At 45.6% G+C, this 27432-nt stretch overlaps 1 protein-coding gene across 1 annotated transcript in view; it reads left to right on the top strand.

The window, feature by feature from the left end:
• Positions 1-27432, top strand: part of PPM1H (protein phosphatase, Mg2+/Mn2+ dependent 1H) — a 252994-nt gene that overhangs the window by 145480 nt on the left and 80082 nt on the right. Inside the window, exon 5 of the mRNA XM_032874649.1 lies at positions 26487-26571. Within this exon, the coding sequence (XP_032730540.1) occupies positions 26487-26571 (85 nt within the window). The remainder of the gene's footprint in view (positions 1-26486; positions 26572-27432) is intronic.

Below are 27432 nucleotides of genomic sequence, written 5' to 3'. Positions count from 1 at the left end.
TATGAAAGGGTACATTATCTCTGGGACTGAAGTAAAAGCATGTGCTATGAACTTTTTAGATTGCGTTCCTGAGCTGTTGGGGACTGTAGTATGGAGTCCAACTCCTCTTACCCAGTACTGCTGCCAGATGTTAGCTCTGGACCCTGAAGCTATATTCTTACCAGACTGGATCTGGACTACATGCCGAATTCAAGTCAGCACACTCTCTAAGACCATCTGTGCAGGGGGGCGGGGGGGCCTCCATATTGTTTACAGTCATACTTTCAGTGCATTGGAGGCACGCTAGGCAGCCTCTCATGGTCTTTCCAGCTCTCAAGCTTTGTGATTCTTTTTTAACCTAGTGTTTTGGCAAGCAATGGTTGTCTCTAAGTAACATAGAAAAGTTCTTTTTTTCAGCAAAGCCCTTTAAAAAGCCTCCAGGCTCTTAGGCATTCAGCAAACAAACAAGTCATTTTTTTTTTTTTTCCTTGCAAGACTTAGCTGTGAAGTCAAGGTCATGCTTCCCAGGGAGCTAAGCAGCGCAAGAAACCCTCAATCATGCTGCTGGGCCCAGAGCCCGCCTGACCCTTTGCGCTGGGCTATGCTTGACCACCCAGCTTTTGGATCCCTGCTTTTCTCTTCCAGTGGCAGGCCAGACGGTATAGCCTTTCCCAACTGCAGAGTGGGGACTTGTTCCCTGCTATGTGCCATCAGACCTGCCTGCCAAAACTGGATTCATGCAATTGATTTTCACACTGATTTCTCTCTACTTACCACCATTCCCACCCCCTCTACCTACTCCCACCCCACCACAACTTGGTTCTTTTTTGTGTCAAAGTTTATGTATAATCCCCCCCCCCCCCCCCCCACCGGACACACACACACCCTCAGTCATGCTCTTTGTAAATCTGAGCTGTCAGGTCATAACCGTAATAGCCACCAGTATTCCGAGGACAGAGGGTCGCTCTTCCAAACAGGCTGCCCCAGTTCTCAGTGTTGATTGGTCTTTTAAAAAATGGCTAGACTGTTCACTTTTTAGACCCTTCATTTAAGTGAAATTGCATAGCCAAGTCTCAATATAGAAAACCGAGGAAAATACTTGTGGTAGGGCAGGTTACAGAGTAGTGAATAACCCAGATTTTAGAGAAAACTTCTCTGGGTTCTCTGGTCCTGGCTGCGCCTCCTCGAGTGCCGTGTGACCTTAAAGTGTGCAACCTCTCTGTGCCTTCATTTCTTTATCAGTGAAATGGAGATAGTGAGACACCTTATCTGTAATAAGGCTGGTAGAAGGATTATAAGCATACAAAATGCTAAGTGCAGTTCCTCGCCTGTAGTAATTGTTCAATAAATGTTTTTATTACTATAATGATAATAATGATCGTTAACCTCCATCTCAGTCCCTTAGGGTGTTCTATGAGGTTCTTAAAAACCACTATATGGTGCTCGGCTTTCCGCACCGTATTCTCACATCGTGCTTGTGCCTACAGAAGGCATCGAGTAAATGTCAGAGAACAGGGCCTAGCAAGCCAGTCTTCGTGTCATGTTCTGGAAGAGATACTTAATGATTCCGATGATGAGCAGTCTCTCAAACAAGTCTGTCCAGGCACTGAGACTGGTTTTCTTGGTGACCACGCGGCTGTACCCTTTGCCCTCTGCGTGAGGAATGAGTGCTGGCTCACCGGGATCCACATGGGGCCTTGTCTGCCCCCTGCGGCCGCTGCGGTTCAGCAGCTCCAAAGGCTCCAGTGGTATTCGCATGTAAGAACAGCCACACGCACGCATTTTAGCTTTTCCTGACCTTGGGCTCTTGTAGAAAACCTCCTTGTTCCCAAACGGTATAGGTTTGAAGGTCAGAACCTTTTGGGGGTGATGAGGCCACATCAGAACGAGCTAGACACTGTCCTGTTGCAGGCCGCTGTGATTTCTGTAGCAAATACTTAATTACGGGATGCCGAGGCATTAAACACTGTTTCACTGCGTTGCCAGCAGGCAGTCTTCTGGTTGCCCCAACATGTCTGTCTGTCTGTCTCTCTCTTTTTTTTTTTTTTTAAATATATTTATTAGAGAGCGCACGTGCGAGAGAGTGGGACAGGGGTGCATGGCAGAGAGACAGCGTCTCAAGCAGACTCCATGCTGAGCTCAGAGCCTGACGCGGGACTCGATCTCCTGACCTGAGCCAAAACCAAGAGTTAGAGGCTTACCCCATTGTACCACCCAGGCGTCCTGACCCAGCATTTCTGTAAGAACACTCAGGCCTATGAACCTGGGAATGTCCAGTGCTGCTTGAAGGAGAAGCAGCACTCGTGAATTTCCCAACGTATCTGTGCATAACATACGCAGTGTGGGCACATGAGAACATGTGATGAGCTGTGCCAAGTAAGTATGTCCCAGGACAGGCCTCAAAGAAACCAGACAGTGGGCTTAGAGAGCCAGACACACCCCAGCTCTCTTTTCTTTCAGCATTTGCCATTTCATAGAAGGTTGCCTGTGGCGGCCAGCTTCAGGAATATACTGGTAGCTTCCATTGGTGTTCTTGGTCCCATCTTTCCCGACCCAGACCCAAGGCTCTACTTCTCCCCTCCCCATGGCCTCGACTCTGTCCTTGCCCCTTGCCCCTTCCTTGGAATAGTTTACTTCCCCACCTCACTCACCCTACTTCTGGAGCAACTGGCTAGCCACTCCCTAAACCCCTGTCCTCTTCCCCCATCCCCCCCACCTGCATGGGGGGCATGGGGCACTACCTTGCCAGCCTTCTGTGCAGTTAGGTGTGGCTGCATGGTGGATTGTTAGTGGGGGTGGGAAGGGGGAGTTGTGAGCAGAAGTGATGTGTGCCACTTCTCAGACCTGACCCATAAAAACCTCCGTATGCTGTAATGATTTGATTGTGTTCCCCAAAAAGGTAGGTCTAAGTCCTAAACCTCAAATCTTTGAATGTGACCTTGTTTGAAAATAGGGTCTTTGTAGATATAATTAAGATGGAAGTTGGGATGAAGTCATAGTGGATTGGGGCAGGTCCTAAGTCCAACGACTGGTCGTCTTATAAGGCCACGTGAAGGCAGAGACACACTGGGAAGATGACATGTGAAGGTAGAGGCCAAGAGTGGATTAAGTGACACAAAGTCAGAGAATGCCAGGGACTGCCAGGACTCACCAGAAGCTAGAAGAGGCAATGAAGGACTCTCCCCTAGAGCCTCCCCTAGAACCTCCAGAGGGAGCAGGACCCTGCTGGCACTTGATTTCAGGCTTTCAGCCTCTAAAATGGTAAGAGGGTAGACATCTGTTATTTTAGGCCACTAAGTCTGTGGTAATTTATGCCAGCCCTAGGAAACTGCTATGCACACCATCCTCCCTTTCTGCCTTTTCTGCCAGTGAGAGGTTGACCTGCAAGGTTGGCCTGGGAAATGCGTGCTGAAGCAGGCGGAACACTTGGCCACCTAATTCCCTAGGACTCCCTCCCCCAACCTCCGGATTTGCTAAGTGACTTTGTGGTCCATATGTGACGTAAACCTGTATTGCGCTGAGCCCCTGCGATTTTTAGGGTTTATCTGTTACAGCCGCTGGAAATACCTTAGCTAAAACACCTGCTTACAGAAGGGACTGAAAGCAGCTGCCATGAACACACTGGCTCTTCGCCTTCTGGAAGGCATCTCTTTGGTGTCTTCCAGGATTTCACTCTCTCCGTTCCCCTCTCTCTCCTCCTAACATGCAGCCCACCAAGGGGTTCCTCTTTGGCAAGCTTCCCCACATCCCACCCTTAGCCAGCTGCCGTGTGCACCTTCATGGACCCCTTCCATCCTGATGCCACCCAGGCCAGACAGCTCTCCCACATCTCAGGACTGCCTCCCTCTGGTCACCTCAGCTTCCCACCTCTCTATGGCCACATGGCAGGGTCCGCCTTCTGACTTTCCTCAGACTCCGTGGCTCCTCTTCCCTCAGATCTCCGAGTCTAACCTGTTTTCTGGGCCTGAGGCCTGGCACACGGAGTGATGCTTTCCAGGTACGTGTTGGACAGCATAACCAGGAACATGTTGCCTTCCCTGTTTTGAGATTCTGTTGTAAGAAACACTACACGGAGGATTTCCAGTTCTGAAATTCCCAGGTCTGTCGCTGGATGAGAGCGGACCCCCACACTTGTGACTCCTTTCAATGGTTTTCTGTCTGAACTACCGTCTTGATGCTAGGAGCCCTCGTTGGAGAAGGTTTCGAGAAATGGGAAATGGATTTTTTTGTATTTACTAAAGGGATGCAGCTGAAGAGCCTGTTTGTTTCCCAGAGTCCTCTCTCCTCGGTATCACAAAGACCTTTTCTCTTGTGTGCATTTTAGAGAAAGGCTGGGGGTTACGAGGAGTGGGATGGTTTTTGCATTTTGGACCCTGAGATGAGTAAACTGATGGTGGTTTTTTTGGTTCTGCTGTTAGGAAGCATTTGTGACTGCTTCTAGGAAAGTTAAGAACCTTACAGCACGTGTTTTTTGTATTAACTTAGTTCCTAGCCTCCTCTGATCTTCCCTAGTTTTATTTCCCACATAGATTTATTTTCTGTTTTGCCTGGTGTCTATTCGTGTAATCTCTCTTTAAATCATTTCTGGAACAAAGTAAGGTCTAAATAAATAAGATGTCCTGCAAACGTGTTCACACTTAAAATGTCCAAAATTAAAGGAATTTTCCCAAACTATGTCTTTGTGTTCCCAGTTTTGTTTTGAGGCACCACTGAAGCCCCCATTACTTAACCTAGAACACTAGGATATGGTGCAAAGTCTTTCTCTTTTCCCTCCCTGTGTATTAGCAGCTCCTCTCAGTGGCCAGCAGCGCCTGTGGTGGAGCCTCACAAGGGCTCTGGATGGGGGTGGCCGCCTCACTGTTACCCACCCAGTCATTCCCCTAGACTGCTGAAACTCTGGAGGCCACGCTGCTTCCCTGTTGAAAGCCCTTCAGCGACTTCTCATCTGCAGGATCAAGGCCAGACTCTAGTCTTGTCAGCCTGCCTTTACCTTTGTCTCCTGTCACTCTCTGTCCTTGTACCACAAGCTCTGGCAATACCAGACCGTGTCCTTAGATCCCTCAGAACTAAATTGTCCTCTGGCCCCCCCAGAACTAAATTTTCCTCCTTCCTTGTCTGTCCAGCAACCCTGGCATATCTTCTAGAAGATTTGACATCAGGATCACTGCTTCCTTGATGTCTTTCCTGTGTTCCCTGTCCTTTCCCAGGCAGAGACCCGTTTCCTGGTGCCCTTCTGTGTACCAGAGACCCCTTTCTCTGTGCCATTGCTTCACTTTTCATACTGCAATATAATTGAGTGTTTCTCCCTCCCTCTCCTAACAAGCCAGAGCTCATTTGTGGCAGGAATCAAATCTTAGCTTTGTATCACCTCAAAGCTCTTTCAGAAGAAGGCTCGAGTCTGCTTAGGCTCTCCCAAAAATTGCTTATAAATAGCATTGTTGTTTGAAAAGACCATGATAGCATTGAAATCATGGTGGGCTTGATAATATTCTTTAAAGGAGCCTACGCAAGTAGGTGCGCCTGGCCTGGGACGACGCTACGTGGTAGGTGCACTGGAACCGGGAATACAAAGGAGATGGTTACTTGTGGGGAGACTGCCCCTGGCACATGGAGGTGCCGCATAAACATGGCTTCAGCCCCATCGCCCTGGCTTCCCATCAGGCTTGATTCTGGATTACATTGTGAATACCTCCTTTCTCGTGACCTCCATTGCTTAGCCCTCAGTCAGGACCAGCACATCTCTCACTTGAACCCCAGCTATAGGCTGCTATTTCCCTCGTTCAGCTCTGCCCTGCAGTGGTCCACTTTCTGCACACAGCAAGCGTGGTCTGCTTTGTAGAAGATCCATCCTCTGCTCCAAGCCCTTCAGGGCTCGTCTCTGATCTTACATGAACTCATCTGATGCCCTGCCAGGCCTTCCGACTGGCCCTGCCCACTTCTCCAGCACCCTCAACCCCATCTGGTCTTCTTCATGCCCCACTCATCACCCATGCCCAGTGCACTCCCACCCCGGAGGGTTGGTGCACACAGTCATTTCTGCCTGCACTGTCCACCCCCCTGCCTACCCCCGGCTTTGCACATGGCTCTCCACGGCGAGTCCTTCTGGCCTCCTTGTCCTCTGCTCGCCTCCTACTCTGGCATGCCCCGCCACCTTCCTGCACAGACCGCAGCCCCTCCCAAGGCTGTAAGCTCCATGCGGCAGACGGTTCTCTCGGGTACCCTGCTGTCTGTGCCTGGCACAGGGGAAGCACTCAGGGAAAGAAAACGAAGAAGAGGAAGCAAGGCCTTAGAAGTTCTAATTTGATCAGTAAAAGTATGGTTTTACTGGGGCTCCCATTATGCTTGAGGTCACATGGGTTTAATTTCAGCTGATGGTTTATGGCTGAAAAATTCCAGCTTTAGAGGCTGAGCCCGCCTCCCTGTGTTTGGGAGGTCTTTGTTCAGCACAGCTATCACCCAAAGTTGAGACAGATTTGCCTCAGATTGGTGGCTCAGCTCTGTCGAGCCATTTGCAGCTGTGGTCTCCTCTTACTAATCGAGGGCATACCTAGATATTCAGCTCATGGTTTCCCCTCTCTGCAATGTAGGACGTAAGCCAGGGGACTCGGCTCTCCCCAGGCAGTACCTCTCCACATCCTAGCTCCAGAGTAAGTGATCTCTCTGGGTGCACACTCTCTCTCCTCTTCTGGGTCACTCCCACTTGTTCTCATTTCACTATTTTTGTCCCTGGTAATTTTCTGGAGGGAAAAACACCAGAGTTCAACAATTTTTATATTACTGGATGTGACCAAGGAGAGAAGAGGGAGGGTGGTCATCACTGGCATGGGGCAGAAACCCAGTACAGATGGCAAAAAACAAACAAAAAAGGTGGTTGCTGGATGGAGGCAGGAATTCAGGACTGGGAAGAATCCTGGCCCTTCTTAGAGGGTAGCGGAATGCATTGGTGAGTGTCCCTAAATGTTCAAAAACAACCAGGAGTTTAAGTGGGAAGTAATGGTCCACTAGGAGGAAGGGGGAAGAGTAGCATATCGAAGAAGGAACCCTGAGGTGAAATGGAAGATGGGTTTCAGTCTTGGCAAACCCCTCATCTCCCCAGATCTTGGTCTCTTCATCCCTAAAATGAAACGATCAAACTGATAGGATTTCTAAGCTCAAAAATTTCTGTGAAGAAATGTCATTTCCCACCTCTCTGCCTTACATACCTCTAGTAAATGTTTAATGATCTATGATAAGTTTTAGCATCACATCAGTGATTTCAACTTTCTGTGTTTGACAAATGTGCTCTCATTATCCCCCGAGAGAGCCGCCGAGGAAGCATCGAGCTGGGGACCCACAAGAGGTCGTAGCAGTTTCTGTGGTGCTTCCACCTGCTTTGTCAAGTACTGAACGACTAGGCTCACAGCTGAAGAGCAGCCCACTGCTCGGGCGGCAGGGGGTCTGAAGCGTGGTCCCCGCAGGAGCACTCCCTCTGCGTGGATTCAGCGCTCCGGTCCTGGCAGGTGCTCATGTATCCATGGCCGAGTACACCCTGCCGTTGTGCTTAAGGCTTCTGGATAGCCGTGTCCGACTGCCATGTGCTCAGAGCGTCATCTTCAACCTGAGACTCGGTGGGTCCCCCTCAGAACCACCCCAGGTCATTCGGCCATTTTATCCCCTTTTTATAAGAATTTTTTGAGTCACTCTGGGAAGTGGCCTGGCCGCACAACCTTTCGAGGGAAAGAGAAACCCACTTTCTCTCTTGCGTCAGATACCCTTTTCTCTTCTCCGCGGTGTAAAGGTATCGAGAAAGTGTGGCCAGCGAGGGAACAAAGATTGCTTGTGTACACAGAAAGAAAAGACGTGTGGAGCTTTGGCAAAGTTTATGTCCCACTGCTGAAGGAGAACACACGTGGATGCAGCCAGGGTGTTGTGGGTTGGGGTTAACTGTCCCAGGGAGTTGTCCCATGTTGTCTGGTGAACGTGCCTCTTGGATCATCTTTAAATTCCGTCCTCCTCAGAAACCGGTGAAAACAGTGTTAACGACAAACACATAAGCTGTGGAGATCGAGAAGCCCCGCACATGCAGGGACCTCCCCTTGGTGAGAGGGCTATGGGCACCGATGAAATCACACTCAGATAGGTTTCATCTGTGGGGTTCATGTGAACTCTGACGCCACCAGACCTCAAGGCAAAAATAGATGCTCTTCAAAGACTTTATAGCCTCCAACAGTTGTTCATGTGGAAACCAAATGAAGATGTTGATTCTCATGAAAGGGATCTCACAGCGACAACGAATGGCTCTAAGTGATCCCAGCCAAACATGAGAAAGTGTGAACTTTTTCATCTGTGATTGAAGGAATGTGATTGGAATTAGGATATGTTACTTGAGGATTCCAGGGCAGTTTTAAGCACTTAGCTTCAAGCCCTGCAGTTAGCCTTTTGAACAGCAAAGTCATGTTTCGAATCATAACAAATGGCTCTATTAATGCTCTCTCTAATTGCTTCTGAACCTCACTCTTAAATTGTGCCAGGCTGAGGCTATAAAGGTTTGCTTGCCGAAAGCTTCCATCTGGGTTTCTCCTTTGAGAGGGAGTTGTGAATGGGAGCAGCCAGTGGGACCGGGGTGATTGTGCTCTGAGAGCCTCTTGTTCTGTGGTATGTGGAACTTGCTGACTGATGCCAAACATTCAAAATGTAAATCTGAATAGGTCCATAGAAATTGAGACACGGAAACATGGGATTTGATGGATTGTGTTTCTCCTGAGTGTTTTTGTAGAGCGGTGTTGTGGTAGGAAATGCCTCTCCAACAGGGTTATTATAAGAACAAGCTTACAGCTTGAACCTTGCCCCTAAAAGAACATTTGAAAACAGTGTATCTATGAGAACACATTTCTGGTGGATTTACTCCAGTGGGTTTTTCTTCCAGTGACTTTACCTCTTTCTTTGTTTTGTTTTGTTTTGTTTTCCTTCCTCATTCCCAAGATATAGGAGGGTAAACTGGTATATTTTTCTCTTAGAGTTTGAGGAGGAACGTTAAACATTAACTGGTTTGTATAAACTAAAGATTTTTTTATTCACCTGAAGATTTCTTATTTCATACATACTAGCTCACAGTATAAATATTTCCTGTACATTCTTTTTTTTTTTTTTTTAAGATTTTATTTATTTGACAGAGAGCACAAGCAGGGGGAACAGCAGGCAGAAGGAGGGGGAGAAGCAGGTTTCCTGCTGAGCAGGGAGTCCGATGCAGGGCTTTGATCCCAGGACCCTGGGATCACGACCGGAGCTGAAGGCAGACACTTAACCAACTGAGCCACCCAGGCACCCCCTTTCCTGTATATCCTTTTTTTTTTTTTTTTTTTAAGATTTTATATATTTATTTATTTGACAGAGAGACACAGCTAGAGAGGGAACACAAGCAGGAGAGTGGGAGAGGGAGAAGCAGGCTTCCCGCTGAGCAGGGAGTCCGATGCTGGGCTGGACCCTGGGATCATGACCTGAGCCAAAGGGAGCAACTTAACTGACTGAGCCACCCAGGCGCCCCTTCCCTGTACATTCTTGTATCAGAAATGGGAATGATGTTCCTACTCTTTCTTGGAAGCTAAGTAGCTAGCTAAGTTTCTACTTTTGACACTACTGATCCCAAGGAAAACAGGAAGTGGCTTATCTACTGGAAATCATGCTCCTTAGTTTGTTGGTGATGTTCTTCCTCTTTTCCTTTACCCTCCCATCCATACTCAGAGAATTCAGACTGATAACTGAACCTTATCAGAGTGTGAGGAGGAGCAGGGATAATAGCCCTTGTGGCTGAGACACCTCACAGGGTTGGAATGACTCAGTTGCCAGCATACGTAAAAGAACCCAACAGTGTCCGTCAGCCTCCATTTGGCTGTTGGTCTCTTTCCTGAGCCCTCCTACTGGGGTTTCTTTTTCTGATTTCCCTGACTTCATTTTCCAACTAGACCGGTCACAGTGTCCAGTGTTCCTTGAAGAGGAGATTTTTCTTCTTTGACCCCTTGAAGATACTCTTTGGTTTTGGTTAAATCTTTTCTGATATCCCAGGCACCTCATCAGTTAACTTAAGTAGATCCAACTGGCTCATAGTTAGAAGTCCTGGTTTGTCTCTCCCTCTCGTTGCTGCTGTTCCTGAAAGAGACTGTTCCCAGGTTTTTAGCCTTTCATGTACCATCATCTCTTCCCTAGCTCTGTCAGTCAGCTTCTGTGAAATTCAATTGCCCACCCTCCTCTCATCTCCCCCTACTTTTTTCCTTCTGTTCCTCAGGAAATACTCTTCAGTGTGGCCCTCTCAACAGTATGTCTGCACTCCCTGGCCTGGACTTCCCCTTTGTCCTGACAGCCTTCTCCTTTAGGCATTTATTTTATATATGTCTATGCATGTTTACCTCATGAAACTTTTGTAAAAACAAAAACCAAAACAAAACTTTCTACTATCGCATAAGCAGTGTCGGTTACTTGTGTAGTTTTTAAAAGATTAAGGAAAGAAAGTCATATTCCTACCACCCAGGTGGGCTCACTTGGTCTTCCACTCGTTGCTCCTTCAGGTATTAAAAGGCACCTGTTGTAATCATCCACAAATCTTGTTTGGAATAAACATCCCTAGTCTCCTGCACACAATCTCCAGAAAGCTGGTTTGAGCCCCTCATCACCCAGGTCTCCGGCCCTGGCCCGGTTTGTGTGGTATTTCCCTGTTCACACATGGCACCACTCAGAACGGAGCTGACCCCGGCACTCCGTAGGTGTTGGCTACTCCCCTATGAAGAGAGCAATCCTTACACCCTTCTGACCTTCTTCCACAGAGCTGTACCACAGGGACTGTCTAATGGACTGAAACTCTTTAAATTTTGTGGACATTTCAACCATTTTTAATTCGCATATTTTAACTGACACTAGTTTCTCTTCTTCATTGTCCACCAAAAGATCATGAAAAGATTATGTTGGTTTCTGAAGTCCAAATCGATATTCTGCCTGCAGCATTTCTTTCACTTGGCCCAAAAGAGGGATGGGGGCAGGTTGTGGGTGACATGGTGTACTCTCTCAGGCAGACGACCAGTGATCTGGGCTTTCCTTGATTAGCCCTCACAAGCCATTCTTTATGGGCACCCTCTAGAATCTTATTCCAGATTGCTACCCAGCCACACTCCCCTGTTGACCGAGTCTCATTGAAAATCGGACCTGATTTGCCCATCTCCAATCTTTGGGCACATTTCTTCACTGTACTTGCTCTCAGAACTCTGACAGAACTATGGCTGCCTCATTTTTGAGGACTGTAGGGCCCCAAGATACAATCTGTTGAAGCCAGAGGACTTGACCCCATTTACTGTGGCAGAGCTCTCTCCTGAAATAATTTCATCTATCTTGGGCTTTACTTTTTGTTTGTTTGGGGTTTTTTTTTGTTTTTGTTTTTCTCAAGGCTGTTTTCCCTTCCTCAATCTGACATGTAAAATAGCAATAAAATAGTACTACTTCTGCTTTGTCGTCTGTCAGCATCACACCTTTGCTGTCAAGCAGCCAATTAGTCTCTTCCTCAGTTGCCTCCATTTTTCAAATATAACTAAGGCAGGCCAGTTCTGTTGTCTTCACCATGTTCTGTAAGCATAAATCTATTTGGGGCTTCAGCTATGTGAACACTTTTTTTTTTTTTTAAGATTTTATTTATTTATTTGACAGAGAGAGACAGATCACAAGTAGGCAGAGAGGCAGGCAGAGAGAGAGAGGAGGAAGCAGGCTCCCCGTCGAGCAGAGAGCCCAATGCGGGGCTTGATCTCAGGACCCTGAGATCCTGACCTGAGCCGAAGGCAGGGGCTTTAACCCACTGAGCCACCCAGGCACCCCATATGTGAACACTTTTGATAGGTTGATGGTACTGTTCACCCTTGGCCTTCCCATCAGAAGTAATGGGATCTTAACTCCATACTGTTGGTCTGAGTATTTGCAAAATGGCAAAAACATAAATTCCAAAATAGGTTTCTTCACCTGTAAATGTCAGAGATATTTCCTGTTTGCGCAACGAGAGCCATTAGGGAAGCTATAGAGCTACAACAACATTCTGCAGAGGTGAGTTAAAACTCTGCCTGATTTTGGGCATGTCCAGGGAGGAATAAGAAGCTGCATGGCCAAGACCTGGAAACTGACTTCTAAAGTCCTGTTCTGGACCCTGCCTACCAATCCCAAAAAGGTAAAAAGAGAAATCTATGAACAGAGGATAAGACAGGGGAACACAAAAATAACAATTGTTGGCCTTTGACCGCATGACCTTCATGAGCCATGCTGACACATGTCATGGTCTTCTTTTGTTGAAGCTGGAGTTGGGTGCAGGGCTTAGGACCAGTACAGCCTATCTGCCTCTTTCCCCCTAATCCTGGTGAGGAGGGAAAGTCATTCTGGAGAGGCAGCAAATACAGAAATAAAATGAGAGCCAGAATAAGATAACCCTCAAGTGTCCAGTCAGAACCAGTTGAAGTCAGAGTAGCAGGAACACACCCTGCATACTCTTACCGGCAAACTATGAGCCGGAATGGAGATAGGCAAAGAGTGGGGAGGGAGAGGGAGATTAGCTTTCTTCAAGGCAGCTTCCACTGCAGTGTCCACCCCCTTTACTGCTGCAGTGTTGTGAATGAGAGCATTTCGGAAAGAGAATGGAGTCAGAGAGAGATGCCTGGTGTGGCTTTTTGCCAAGAGAAAGCAGCCCCAAATTTTATCTGACAAGGTTTTGGGAGTAGGGCAGGAGACTACCAAGAGTGAAGCCTATTGTGTCCCCAGGCTCAGTCACGTGCCTCTTACCCCTGAATCTAACCCACCCTTGGTAAAAAAGTGAGGAGATGTTAAGAGCTTTTCCTTCCCTAGTCCCATTTGAGAATTATTGTGCAATTATCAACTCTTACGGAACAACATCCCATATTATTATATAAAAGCTCGGGAAATTCGTGTGACGAAGAAAGGTATTTCCCAGACTCTCTGAGCATGAATTTTTTTTTTGGTGGCTTCCTACTATTTATCACTCAGAAGAGCGTTCCATGGAGGCCAACTTCAGCTCATTGACTTACTTGGTGAAGAGTTCACTAGGTAAATGAGGGAAAGGACCCATCTTTCTTTGTTCTCACTTAATATTTACACACTCCTTTTCTATCTACATTCCCTGAAGCATTTGTTTCAATTCCATAGTTTTGACCACCATGTAAATATAACTATTCCCAAGTCTCTTTTTCTAACACTGACCTCATTCTTGAGCATCACACCCACATTTCCAGCTGAGTATTTACTAGTCCCTCTTCCTAAGCGTCAGTCACATGCCCTGAATTCAGCATGCAAAGGCAAGAGGCAGTAACCTCTTCACCAGATTGGCTTCTTTCCGGTCTCCCTGTCATTAGTGATATCATCGCCCTCCAGGGACAAAGTTGGGAACCTCACTGGATTCCTAGACATTTCGTTTCCTTTACCGGGAGGATATATTTAAAAATTATGTGCATATGATAAATACAGATAGAATAAAAAAATTTTAATGTATTTTATCTCTGAGACTTCTATCTATTCCCATAGACATAGTCCAGACTCTCATTTTTCATCTGGACAATTGCAATAGCCTTAGGTAAATTGTGGGGTAAGCAGGATTCTTGTAAGTAAAGGGAATTTGGCATGAGACCCTTTTATAAATCTTTGTCAAGATAAAATCTTAAATTACAGATATGCTTAGAAAAATGTTGAGGCGATTGTGACATTAATATTAATGAATAGGGTAGGGTTTTAAAGCTGGTGATCAAGAGAAGCAGGAATGTTCCAGTACTACTCTATCAATCTGCCTTGTTTTCTGTGGAATTCTGGAGGGATCTGAACACATGTCTGGAAATGACCATGGGAAATCAGCATACCATTTTATCATTAAAGTCTATGGGCAGCCACCTAAGTACAATTTATTTTTTCATTTATGCAGTTCCTTAGGGTCACAACAACTATGGACAGTTACTGTATAAAACAACACCGTTCCAAGTAACTGTTTTAGTTTGACTTGGGATATGTGGATTTCCTTTAATGATTCAGTCAGCATTGTTAATAAACTAGTGAAAAAAAAAAAAAACTAAAAAAAAAAAAAGACAAAACCCCAAGCTATATGTAAAGTGTCTTGCACATAAACTCATCAAATCTGAAGAAAGTGGTATTGCCCTGTTTTTCAAATGGGGAAAATCAAGTCACAGAGTGGCTGCTATTCCCAGCATAGCTAGTTCATAGCTTGAATTAGACTTTGAACTCCAAGCCCTAGTTACTTTCCACTCCATTTCCACCGGCTCACAAAACCTAACTGATGGTTATGTTCAGTGAATGAGAGATGGGCTTCCCAAGTCTTTGTCATGTAAGAAACTGGCGTGGGATTGTATAAGGAACTGGCAGGGTAACTCTGAGCAGGTAGAACCAAAGAGGGCTTACAGAGAAGGCATCTAGCCTCTGTCCTAGCCATGGGCCACAAGCGAGCCCACCTGCCCTGTGAGGTGAAGTCCTGCAGCTTAGTTTTGAACAGGGGCTATGGCAACAAGGATGTCCTGTTTACTTACACAGTGTCGGTTGCAAGCCCTTCTAACACATTACACATTCTAGAATGAATTGTTCATGGATCTGACTTTGCCCTTACAGAGCAGATGTAGTTCTTGATTTATAGCACCATAAAGAGAAACAGTGAAGGACGCCTTAAGACTTGGCAGGCGAATATAGACAAAGTTCCCCCATGTCCTTTTGAATTCCAGGGGTGGGGACTCATGGTTTTCGATCAATGCATAATTTGAAGATCTGAAAACTCTCTTCCTGTTTCCAACCATAGAATCTTACTTATTTGATTTAAATAGAATTTCCTCTTGTTTGTTTTGTTCTAAGCATGAAGAACTGGTCACCCGCCATTCTTTGAGTAAAACCATTTCAAATTGCGTGAAAGAGAGTGTGATCAAGTCATTCCTCATTCTTTCCTTCAGGCTGAAATACCACAGTTGTTTTAATTTCCTTCAGAGCATCTATTTTCTACCCCCTTGAGTTTTTTTTTTTTTTTTTTTTCTCTTCTTGAGATTCTGTTCATTTGTTCCATCGCATTGCCTTTTTAAAGTGAAGAGGTCAGAACTGGACCCAGCTCTAACCTACGTGTGACTAATGCAGAGTGTTCATAAAGAAGAGATTGCTTCCCAGATGCTGCATGTCCTACCTGCCTTGGCACACAAATACTGAGCTATTGTAGTCATCGTGTATTTTTAGAAAGGAAGGGGGATCCATCCTACTCCCAAATGACTACAGTAGAGAAAAAAAAATAAAGAAAAAAGAAAGGTGAAATCCTGCACCTTAGTTTTGAACAGAGGCTATGGCAACAAGGATGCCCTGTTTACTTTCACAGTGTAGGTTACAAGACATTACCCATTCTTTGGTGGACTCACCCAGTCTAGCTACTTGGTATGGGGAGATAAAGGTGCTCACTTGGGGCTTGAGAAGTATGTGTCCATTTGTGCTGGGGTAGCTGTGTCTTGCTGTGGAAGCTGTGTCTTGCTGTGGATTATAGGTATTGACCCTGCACTTGAGAAGAACCAGATATATACCGGCTGATGCAAATGGAAAATGAACGTTTAAGTGGTCAGTGTGTGTACTAAAATCTAAACACACAGGCAGAACTTTCCGGCAAAGTTCTTTAAAACTGTGTAAAATGAGAAATGACTGTGGGATTTTCAGAAATAAATTTAGTTTGAACTCTGTGGTACTTGAAGAGAAAATTTTAAAACCCGCTGTTGGCAGTGGAAAATGGTGCAGCCACTTTGGAAAACCAATTGGCAGTTCCTCAAAAAATTAAACAGTTACCATGTGACTCAGCAGTCCCACTCCTAGGCATATAGCCAATAGAATTAAAAGCATAATCACACCAAAACTTATAAATGAACGTTCATAGCAGTGTTAGTCACAGGAGCCAGAATGGGGGCAAACCAAATGTCCATCAAGTGATGAGTAGATACATAAAATGTGGTATATCTATATAGTATCTATATATAATATTTATATAGTGGAATATTCATTTAGCCGTAAAAAGGAAAAAAGTAGTGATGCATGCTACAAGGATAAACCCTGTAAACGTTATGTTAAGTGAAAGACACTGGGCATGAAAGGCTGTATATGATACGATCTCATTTATACGATATATCAGAATAGGCAAATCCATAGACACAAAGTAGATCCGTGGTTGCCAGGGGCTGAGGGAGAGTGGGGGAACGGGGAGTGACTGCTGATGGGTACCTGTAGGGTGAGTGGTTCTTTCTGATGGGATGAAAATGTTCTGGAATTATATAGTAGTGACAACCTCGTGAGTTTACTCAAAAATACCAAATTACACACTTTAATTAGTTGAACTTTATGAAATGTGGTTTATAGTTTTTTTTTAAGTAGAACACATAGTCCCACTGTTCATTTATAGATGGATCTCTTATTATTATTATTATTATTATTATTATTTTAAGAAATAATCACCTCAGCAAGTTTTCTTTAATGACTGAGGCTTTTATTACTTTGGGAAATGTCGTGCTGGTACATTGGGTTTCATGAATGTTGCTGGTAAAGCAAGATGCTTGTAGAAAGTGGCAGAAGTATGACATTGAGATATTATTCTGGGGGCTATGAATACAGCCTGGGCTGGTTGTGAGAAAAACAAGAACATCCAATTCAGTTATGGCTCTACAAATGGTCACTTATTTGTGCTACTATTCAAAGACCAGTAATTTTTTTCTCCTGACCATTCTTTGGTGAATATTTTTGCTGGGAAATTTAACTGGGTGCTTGAGGTTCTGTTAAATGAATCATTGTATTTGCAAACTTTTTCTTCAGTATCCATTCTGAAAATGGAATGACTAGACACACACCCAAACTAATTCCAGGCTTGTGGGATTATTTTTTCCCTTCAGCTATTTTCTGGCACCTCTAATTAGCCTCGACAGCCTGGCTGTCCTCTGCCAGTGGTAACCCCTGCTTGTTCCATCAGCTGCCCTGCTTTCTTTTCTGTCGACAGATTTCTAATACCTCTGAAGGAGACAGATGCTTCTGCTGCATCTGAACAGGACTCACAAGGTCTGATGCTTTTTGACAAAATGGATGCCTCCTCCCTGTATTTTGGAATTGATATACACTGTCAAAAAGGGTTTTCCAAATGGTTTCTCTTTGTCACCTTGTATCAGATTTTCTCCTCCATTCTGGAAATGTGCAGTTTAATGTTGCGTTTCGAATCACTTTCAACTGAAAAAGTGTGTAATGGAATCAGGGCATCCCATGAATACTCTTAACAGTGTGGAAGATGCCCTTTGTTTGCAGCTGTGCGTTCCAAGGGGATTGGTGACAACAGTGAAATTACACTGGAGGGTTGCTTCATAATGGACTCCTTGTCCCTTATGATTTAAGAGATGTACCAAGGGTGACTTCTCCCATCCTCATGCTTCAGTATTGGTTTGTACGTATTAAAATCTAAATTGTGGCGACTGCCACCTGAGAAGAAAAGCAGTCACTGTACAAGTTTGCCCCTGTTTCTCTACCCACATACCTGAGGCTTATTTTCTAAATCGTTTAAATTTAGGCTTGAAAGATGCCTGAGAAATGATCTGGTCCTGTCTCTCCTTTTTCTAGGCAAGGACATCAAGGTCCAGAGCCAAAGACGGGCATGAGGTAGGGCTGGCACCCACAGATTCTGATTCCCAGGCCAGGTCCATCTCTGCCATCCCGTGTGGCTTCACTACTGTGGATAACGCACACATGCGTGCTTCCCTCCCATGCCGCAGGCTTTCGGAGCTGGGAGAGGGTTCAGCAATGAGCCATTGCCCCTCAGGACTTGTCAGTTAGTGCTTTGGCTTTCACAGCATCACCTCCTGGGTAAAGTATCTGAACTTACCACCACCCAGAGAGGATGGATAGTGCAGAACCTTCCTCCTGCACATTTGCATGTCATACATGTACACCTGCTTAATGACACACGTGGTGGCTTCCATGCCGCCGGGCTGACTGACCTCTAAACAGTGAGAGATTGGAATGAAGTTCTGTGCTGTTGGGACTCTTTCAAAGGTGAACCTCAAAGCACTTTCTTTGCTGGCTGGCTGTTCCCATGCCTCAGAGAGAAGAAATCAAGGGATGGCAGGAGGAAGCACCTTACTTTCAGTTCTAACTTCAGGAGTGAGCTTGATCCCTCACTTTTGTTTTGTCTGGAAGAGTTTTTGTACCTCTTATTCCATGGAAACTGGACTGCTGGACCATTACCTGCTTTTTAAGTGCAGCAGCCCGGCATTTCTTTTCCATTTCTGCTCTGCACAGAGGGTCCCAGAGTTAAACTTGGAGGGGTGTGTGTGTGTGTGTACATGTATGTGTACTTACATGTGGGTACATATATATAAAGTCTGTATTTATAAATCTAAATCTGTATGGTGTACCCATTTTCCCCCACTCTTTGTACCACTTGGAGAAAGCCTTCTATTGAGGCTGACAATAATATATTTATTAGTTGTCCCCTTACCATGTCTGTATGGCCTCTATTTGCAAAGTCATGTAACTGTGAACTTGGAGATTTTGTTTGGTTTTGAGCCCTAAGGGTTTACCTTGTGGAGGCGGAAGGGCTGAGAGGCCATCTGCCCAGGCCTGCGCCTGGTGGAACATGCGCTTCTGGGCTTGCTGAGGGTCATGGGAAGGGAGCACTGATAAAAGTTTTCCGGCATTTGCCCTGTGATTCTCCAAATGTCATCTTCTTCTTAAAACAATGTCATTTTTAAATGACATTTAAAATTATCTTACAACAAAGACATTTTGGGGCTTAACCAGTTTGTATTTTTATAACAAAATCCAGCCACTGGTTTCTCAGCGGCTCCTGACACAGCTGCAGGATCCCTCTGCTGGTGCGCCTCTGCCCTGACTGATGACCCATGACCGATGACCTCTGGCTGATGACCTCTGACCTGTGATTGGGCACTGGGTAGAGTTCTGTGGACCTGTGCTTGGGGCATACAGGGGTTACAAAGATTGGTAGTGGAACAAAGATGAGTCTGCACTTAGTAGGACTTGAGGTCTTTTATGAATATCTGGCCCAATCTGGGCAAACAAAAGGAACATACATTCCTGGTAGCAGTCAAATAACAGAAAGATACGTGAGGCAAAGTTAACTCTCATACTTCTGTACCTTTGTCTCTGCTCAGTCAAATGTATTTTTTTTTAAATCCTGTCAAGCTGCCAGGTGGTGTGGTGATCCAGTGAGGACACTGCCCCAAACTGAAGGTAACGGTCAACCTTTATTCCCTTCCTGTAATCCTGAGGCCAAGAGGCAAAGAAAGAGAGACGTGCCAGTTCCCGAGTGATCCATGTTCCCCCCTGAAAGGCACCTGGGCAGGCGAGGCTCAGTCAGCATGTGGCACAGACCCAGGGAATCTTCTTGCTGCCAAGGAGCCTTTGCTTCTGCCCCTGCCTTTAAAACCAGGGGACAGTGGGGGGAGGGGGTAAGAAGGAGAAGGATTCAAAGTGAAAAAGTACTGAGTGAGAATGGAGAAAAGTTCCAGAGCCAGGATTCCCATGGAGCTGCCAGGGCTGGGAAGGCAGATTGGTGCATAAATGTGGCTGGTGGGGGAGGCTTCATCTCCCTCCGGAGACTGAAGTGTACTGGCTGGGCCCTCATCTGGTGGGGGAGGGCAGCTTCCCGGGGAGGGGAGGCTGCCTGGTACTACCTTTGTACCTTTTGGGGGGGGGCTCCTGAAGGAGCACACCAGGTTTGGGCCTGGGATCAGGCCATATGATGGGGCCATATATGATCAGGCCATATATGGAGTATCTGTGTTTAGTTTCTGTTTTTACAAAAATGGAGATTATGCCACGTATTACTCTGAAACTTGCTTTTCTCACATAACCGTGCATCATCGATACCTCTTACTTCAACATACTTAAGTCTTCTTTTTGTTGTTGTTGTTTTGGGGTTTTTTTTTTGTTTATTTTGCTTTCTTAATGACCATATAATATCTTATGGATTACAAACCAATCATTCAGTATTTCCCCTTTTGATAGACATTGAGATTGTTTCCAGTCTTTGCCGCAACAAATAATGTCAGGTATGAATTCTTGTCTGTATATCCTATGTACTGAGTTGTCTGGGTTTTTTTTTTTAGGATATAGTCCCTAAAGTAGGATGACTGAACCATCGACTGCATCATTATAATAGATTAAAAAGGTCTAACTGTTTACATTCCCAGTAATTATGAGAATGGCTTTTTCCTCTCACCCTATAAGAACTACTACCCATCGTTAATTTTTTCAACAAACGTTTGCCAATCTGATGAGCAAAAGTTATATGTTATTTTTACTTTAATTTGCATTTTCCTGGACTAGTGAGATTGAGCATCTTTTCTTGTGTTTATTGAACATTTGCATTTTCCCTTCTGTCAGTTGCCTAATCATATCTTTTACCCATTTTTTTTCCCCTTTGCTTGTTTGTCAGATGCCTCTTGAAGAGTGTCATTGCTACTCTGAGGTGGGATTTCACAGGAGTTGGTATGATCCCCTTAACAGAAGTTGTAAAATCGAGTGGATATTTGAAACGAGCATCTCATTTGACCCCTTATTTTTCTCTTGACCGGTTAATGATTTGACTAACTTGGGGAACAAAATGCCAGTCTTTTTGACTCCAACTTGTGACCTTAGAGGATAGAAATAGCCAGGTTTTCAAGAAATTGTTCTCTGAACCCAAAATTCTCATCAATTAGCAATAAATTGCTTTTATCCATGTGGCTAATGTTTGAAGAGGGTGGGAGAACATTTTAAAAACCGTTAATGTCTTTGCCTTACATTCTCTTCTCCCATCCTTGCCATTGACTCCGAAGAACATGTTAGACCTTACCCTTCACCACATTACAAATAGGGCTCCATGTATCTTGCTGGACAGGAAATGAAAGCATGTGAATATCAGTTTCAGTCTCTGTGAATGAAAGGCTAGACTTAACTTTGGGGATTATGCTTAGGAACCACCCTCTGTGGTAAGAGATGCCATGTAGGAAGTGGTTGCCTGTGGATTAAATCACCTCAACTCTAGGACGCTCCTCACTTAATCTTTGGCCAGTCTCTGAGTAAGGAAATGGAATGTCATCCAAAATCTGACCGTAGTCCTATCTCTAGGTCCAGATCTGATGGCTAAGAAGAAAGGCCAGGGCATCTGCCTAATTGTCCTTGATTCTTACTATGGCCACAGCTTTTTTTACTTTTGTTTTAGATAGTTTTCCTTAGGAAAAACAGCCCATAAAATAACGAAGTGGAAGATACAAAGTATCCGAGGATCCCATGATGACAGAATGTAGCTTTAAAGCATTTCTCTGGTTTATTGGTTGTTTAGTGCAAGATTTGTCAGCCTTCACACGCACTCTATTCCCTTTGAAACCCATTCCGTCTCACTGCCCTGCTCCAGATTGGAGACCAGCACTCTGACACATTGATCCCGAGATCAGAGGGATGAAAGAGCGAAAGATCAAAAGGAAGCCAGGAAGCACATAGGAAGAGGCATCATGATTTAGGGACTGGAAAGTCTGACTGCCAAACATGCTGTCATCTTTAATCCATGGGCGTCTCATAAAGGAAGAACTTGGTAGTTCAAACAGAACTGAAGAACGTTCTGTACATAGATGGATTTGATATAAAGATCTATTTAAGAAAGTAATTAGCTAGGGTTAGCCCAGCGGCGAATATTGGAATTGAAGGCTGATATCTCTCTGTGTGTGAATTTGAGATTTAAAAAACAGACCAGAGTGGTGGCTGAAGGTCAAGGGTTCTGCCTCATTTGCCTTCATCTCTCGAGTCCCCTTTTTAGTGGTGATCTAACCAGAATGACATCCTTTTACGTTCATTGTCTTTTGTAAAACCAATGAAAAGGCGTATTTTCATTGGCATGGATATTTAAAGGTCCGGACTGTACACAGTCAATTAGAGACACTAATGTCGTTACTGGGAAAAGTTTTATTCAAGGCCGTTACTCTGGATTCATCTGTGGATCCTCCCAAGAGTAGCTCACTAACTCTTTATCCACATAATCATCTATCCATCAGCGGCCACTGTGTGTCTGTCATAGGCCAAGCATTGTGTGCTGAGATTCAGAGACAAGGCCACAGGCGCTGGCCAGAAATGTTCACAGGTAGTTAGAGAAACCATGGGAGAAGCTGCCATGGTGAGGACCGGTGACAGGTGTGACATACACACCATGGTACCACAGAGAAGGGGCCTCAGAGGTAAAGCAGGAGGGCAAGAGAAGGCATTCTCCTGGGAGGACTCTCGAGAGCAATAGCTTGTCCAGAAGAAGGGCGAGGTAGATGTGTAAGAATAACGAGAGTGAGGCTTAAAGCCGGAAACAGAGGCAAAATGCAGATAATGATGGATTTTGGAAATGCTGGGGGTGCTTAAGGGAGTTTAGTCAGGGATATGACTTGACGAGAATCATGCTTTAAAATCACCGTGGTGACTATGCACGGGGCAGAGGAGGCAGAAGTGGGAGCAGCAGAGAGCTCCTGATTCACGTGGATTAGCTCTGATAGGGCCTGGAACCAAGGTGCTAATGGTGGGAGTCAAGGAAAGGAACAGATTCACATGCTGTTGGGGAAGTGAAATTTACGAGATTCAGTGCATGTTGGGATGGTAGGATAAGGGACGGGAACAGTCTGAGAGGGCACCCTGGTGTGGGGGAGGCGACCAGGTGGGAAGGCCTGTTTTTCCCTAAGATGGAAATGCTGGGAGAGCTGAGGGTGGGGTGAAGTAGGATCGTTAATTAAGTCTGAAACATGCTGAATCTGAGATGATGCTGAGTATTCAAGTCGAGATATCTGTTGGTGGTTGGCTGTTCCAGGCTGGAGGTGCTGGAAAGGATAGTTGGGAGTCGTTGGCATATGCGGTTGTCGAAGCCTTTTACTCGTTCAGTAAATTTTAAGGGAGTAAGTCAGGCCAGCTTCGTGGATGTGCAACTGTGGGTCACACAGGCCTCACTCTAGGGAGGGCCCTACATTGGGTTTGATGCACTGTTGTCACCATCTTAAAATACTCATTAATTTTTAATCAAGAGGCTCTGCACTTTTATCTTGCACTGGACCCTGGAACTTAGGTACCCAGTCCTGCTTATCGTGGTTGAGCCCTGTTACAGTACTGAGGCTACAGTGTTGAGTAAGACAGCCATGGTTCTTTCCTTAGGTGCTCACAGGCCTGCATGTTAAGTCATCAACAATGAAACGTGATGTGCTCTGTATTAGAAGTAGCAGGCTCAGGGACCACGTGGGAGAGGTGGTTAAACCTAACCTTGGGGGTGAGAGAGTTAGGAAATGAGATTACCCAGGAAGCGGAGGAGAGAGACAAAATGGTAGCCTATAACATCAGAGGAGGCATAGAGAAGTCTGAGAAGGGAGCCTTCAGGGACATAGGTAATCCAGGAGAAGGGGTGTCCCAGAAGCCAGATCAGAAGAGACTGTCCAGTGCTACCAAGCAGATTAGGAACAAGGTCATTTCGAGTGGATAGAGCAACAAAAGAGGCCATTGGATGCTTTTGAGAGCAGTTGGTTAGAGAGAGGGCCAAGAATTAATTTACCTCTGTTACCAAGAATGTATTTACTAAGGGATCAGTGGGAGGTGGGGAAGTACAACCCCTAAATGTAAGTTATTATCTTAGTCGGAGAGAAAAGAAAACAGGCCCTACAAGGTGGGTTGTGGATTAGGAGAGTATCAGTTTTTGTTACGTCATACCTACGCCATAGGTACAGAGAGGGAATAACTCATGTAGGGAAGGCCTGAATGGGAAGTAATGTATGGACACACCCTGGTCGGGAAGAGAAGAGAACAGGATAGCAGAGGGAGCAGGTGCCTTTCTAGGTGAAGACCCCACTTGGCTTGGAAGTCAACTCCACTTGTGAATGGGAGCGTCTGCTACCTCTGTCTTTCTGGCCTCGAATTCAAGGGAAACACGTCTCCGGAGTTCTCTCATTTGCTCTCGTATTCAACAAATAGTTACAGGGCTCCTGCTGTGTGACAGGAGAGCATTTGGAATCTAAGAGCAAACAAGCCTGCTGAGCTCACCTGTAGGTCCTACAAGAGGAACTTCTATGGCCTGATGGCGCAGGGTTGGCTCCTCCCCACGCACCCTTCTCTGAAGTCTCTGACACTGTCTTCCGTCTTCTCTACCTTCCTCCTTTGATTCATTATCTTTTCCTTCCTTCCCAGATAGCCACCTGTCCTAGTTGGAGCCTGGAAGCTGGGATTCAGGGACCATGTAGAAAAGGGGAAGAAAAGTGAAAACTAGTTGTAAGCAAATTTTTGAAATAGAAGATTGCCCTTGGAACTTATTGCCTAATGACTTTTGATCTTATCCCCCTGGTTCTCATGGCCCTTCATGCTACTTTGAGATAAGGCTCTAACCTAGACCTTCTTTCAAGCTCTCCAGATCTCTCCATCCTCTGTCAAATCCCCTACTCCCTTATTCAGGAGTTAGCCTTAGCTGATGAATTAGGATAGAGTCCATTTGAGTGAACACACTGATTTGTGAATGGTGGATATCACCTTTCTTGCCTGGGGTGGGTGGGGGGTGGGGTTGCACTTTACAAGTGACTCTGGATTTATAAGAAGGAAATTTAATTTGTCCTATTTTTGGCATCATCATAAAAGAAGCCATGTGAATATTACATCTTTTTCCCAGTCAGTTCCCCTAAAACTTTCCATTTTCTTACAGCTTCTACTGGTTTTCTTGTAGACCCACTAATTCTCTAAAGCCCTGTGTGTTGTTCAGTATCATCCCCTCCCTTACCTGCCCTCCTACCAGTTTCTGTGACAGCAACTGGGCATAGGTGGTGTGGGGCAGGGGTGGGAGGAGGGCAGGGGAGAGATTGGGACAGCTGCAGCCATTTATAGGGATTGCTTCTGAGTTGAGGACCACCTCTGTTGGTGGAGGAGGGGGTGGCTGGGGACTCTTGGCACAAAGAATGCAGCTGACCCTAGAGTCAGTGATGCAGCCACCCGGAGCTGAGCTCAGGGAAGGCATTTCCCCCCTTGGGGCTCTTCACAGAGAAGTGTGTGGGATTCCTGCTTCCTGGTACCCGGGAGCTGTTGGGTTCCTATAGAATGAAGTTCGCAAGCAACTTCACTGACTGGTAGGGGGGAAATGGCTGCTAGGAACCACTTCAGAAAAGAAGATCCAGGAACAGGAGGCTCCATCTGGACGAGGCCTAGGAAACGTTCCTCCACCGTTAGCAATGCTGTGGCATCTTCCTTAGGTAGCTCCTCTGGGGAGCTCTGTTCTCGCAAATGCTTGAGTCAGCAGTAGCTTTGGGGCACATTTGTGGATGTGTGTGATTTTCCCTAAGCTTCGGGATGAGATGAAAACGTTTTTTCCCAGACCCAGAATACTATCCCTGAACTCAGGAGTCTCAGTCAGGCATTCTCAGATTGGATCACCTGGGGATCGTATAACAGTGAAGATTCTGATACAGTAAGTCTGGGGTGGGACCCGAGAGTCTGCATTTATGATATGATCCCAGGTGAAGCCAGTGCTCCTGGCCCAAGGACATGTGGAGTAATGAGGATCTGAAGCTGTACTGTCTACTACATTAAGCGCTAGCCATTGTGACTGCTTAAACTTAAATGAATTAAAATTCAGTAAAAAAAAATTCACTCTCTCAGCTGCACTAACCATAATTTAGATGCTCGTTACCCACATGTGGCTGTTGGCTGCCATATTAGATTACACAGATTAAAATATTTCCATTATCACAGAAAGTTCTGTTGGAGAACATTAGTTTACAGTAAGCCTCAGTTTCCCTCATTTACTTTTTCATCCATTTATTCACTGAACATCTATTACGTGCCAAGGAGGATGATTGGTTCTGGCCATTAAGGGGTGGTTCCAGCTAACAGAAAAAGAAAACGTCAGCTACCCCAAATGTAATGTTCTTAAAGTAAAGATACCTATAATATGGTGAGGGATCCTTAGTTGGTAACAGTGAATGTCGCCACACAGGTTAGAGGAAAAGGCGTCACTAGGGCATTTCATGTGTGTTTTTGTTTTTTTTTTTTTTAAGATTTTATTTATTTATTTGACAGAGATCACAAGTAGGCAGAAAGGCAGGCAGAGAGACAGAGGAGGAAGCAGCCTCCCCGCTGAGCAGAGAGCCCGATGCGGGGCTCGATCCCAGGACCCTGAGATCATGACCTGAGCCAAAGGCAGAGGCTTAACCCACTGAGCCACCCAGGCGCCCCGTGTATTCTTTTTTTTTAAGATTTTATTTATTTATCGAGAGGGAGAGAGAGTGTGTAAATGCATGTGAGTTGGGGGAAAGGGAGAATCTCAAGCCGACTAAGCACAGAGCCTGACGTGGGGCTTGGTGTCACAACCTGAGCCAAGATCAAGAATCAGACGCTGAACTGACTGAGCCCCCAGGCACCCCTCATGCGTGCTCTGAACCAAGCTGTGCACGTAGCACAGAATTGAGGTCCTTAGGAGGTCGGCTACTGACAGTACATTTTTACCATTTCAGGGCCATAATCATCAGAAATGGAGAAATCATCCCCATGTCTTCAGAATTTACCCCTGAGACTGAGCGCCAGCGACTTCAGTACCTGGTAAGAGTCGTGTCAGTCTGGTGGAGCGCCGTGCTGTTGGGGATGGTGTCGGAGCTGTTTCGGAGAAACGTATCGCTATTGACATGGGAGCAGGCCCACAGCAGTCAAATGACATATGGTCTTAACTCCCCCACGCACATCTTCTGGATCACACATCCTAGCTCCGTGTGTGACGACACACTCCACCTCCGTGAATTTATTATTGTGGCTGTTTTCCTTCCATCTGTAACCAGTCGAAGACACGATGTGCTCTGTTTCTTTTAATGGTTTGGTATGTACAATATGAGATGGGGTGTTGGATAACACAGTTACCATTCTTCTACCCCTCCCTTGAACTTAAGATGGGGGCTCAGTCCTAAGGAGGAGGTCAGCCCCGAGATCCCACTGACACCCCACCGCTTCACACACAGATATGAAGTCTCAGGGGCCCTTTCGGACAGACGCGGGTGTCAGAAAACCTGTTTCTGTCCTGAAAATAAGTTCTCCGTGTAGCTCACCCTCTTCGGAGTGAAATTACGAGTAGGCTATAGGAGGGCTATTTGGTTTTTCAGATCTTGAGAGTTTTTGCTTCACCTCGAGATTTGAGTTTTCTGGAAAAGAGAAGGCACTTCTCTGTCCTCAGATTCCAGGGTCAGGGCATTTGGCTTTGAATCTCAGTTCAGTGACAATGGCAATCGTGCGAGGTTACGATCTTTGGGGACTGACAGCATGATTATTCGTCCTATGGATGACATCTTTTTTCTTACCAACTGGCTTCCTTTTTAGACAGCACAGCCAAGGTAGTGATCCTCTGCTCTTAGGACAAAATTGATCCTGGCTACTCAAGAAGGACTTTGCTTATGTCTTTGCATTTTGGCGTGT

Source organism: Lontra canadensis, unplaced genomic scaffold, assembly GCF_010015895.1.
Source record: "Lontra canadensis isolate GAN:19392208 unplaced genomic scaffold, GSC_riverotter_1.0 scaffold53, whole genome shotgun sequence".
In the NCBI taxonomy this organism is placed as follows: domain Eukaryota; kingdom Metazoa; phylum Chordata; class Mammalia; order Carnivora; family Mustelidae; genus Lontra; species Lontra canadensis.
The sequence above is the reverse complement of the archived record's forward strand: the minus strand, read 5'-3'. Positions and strand labels throughout refer to the sequence as shown.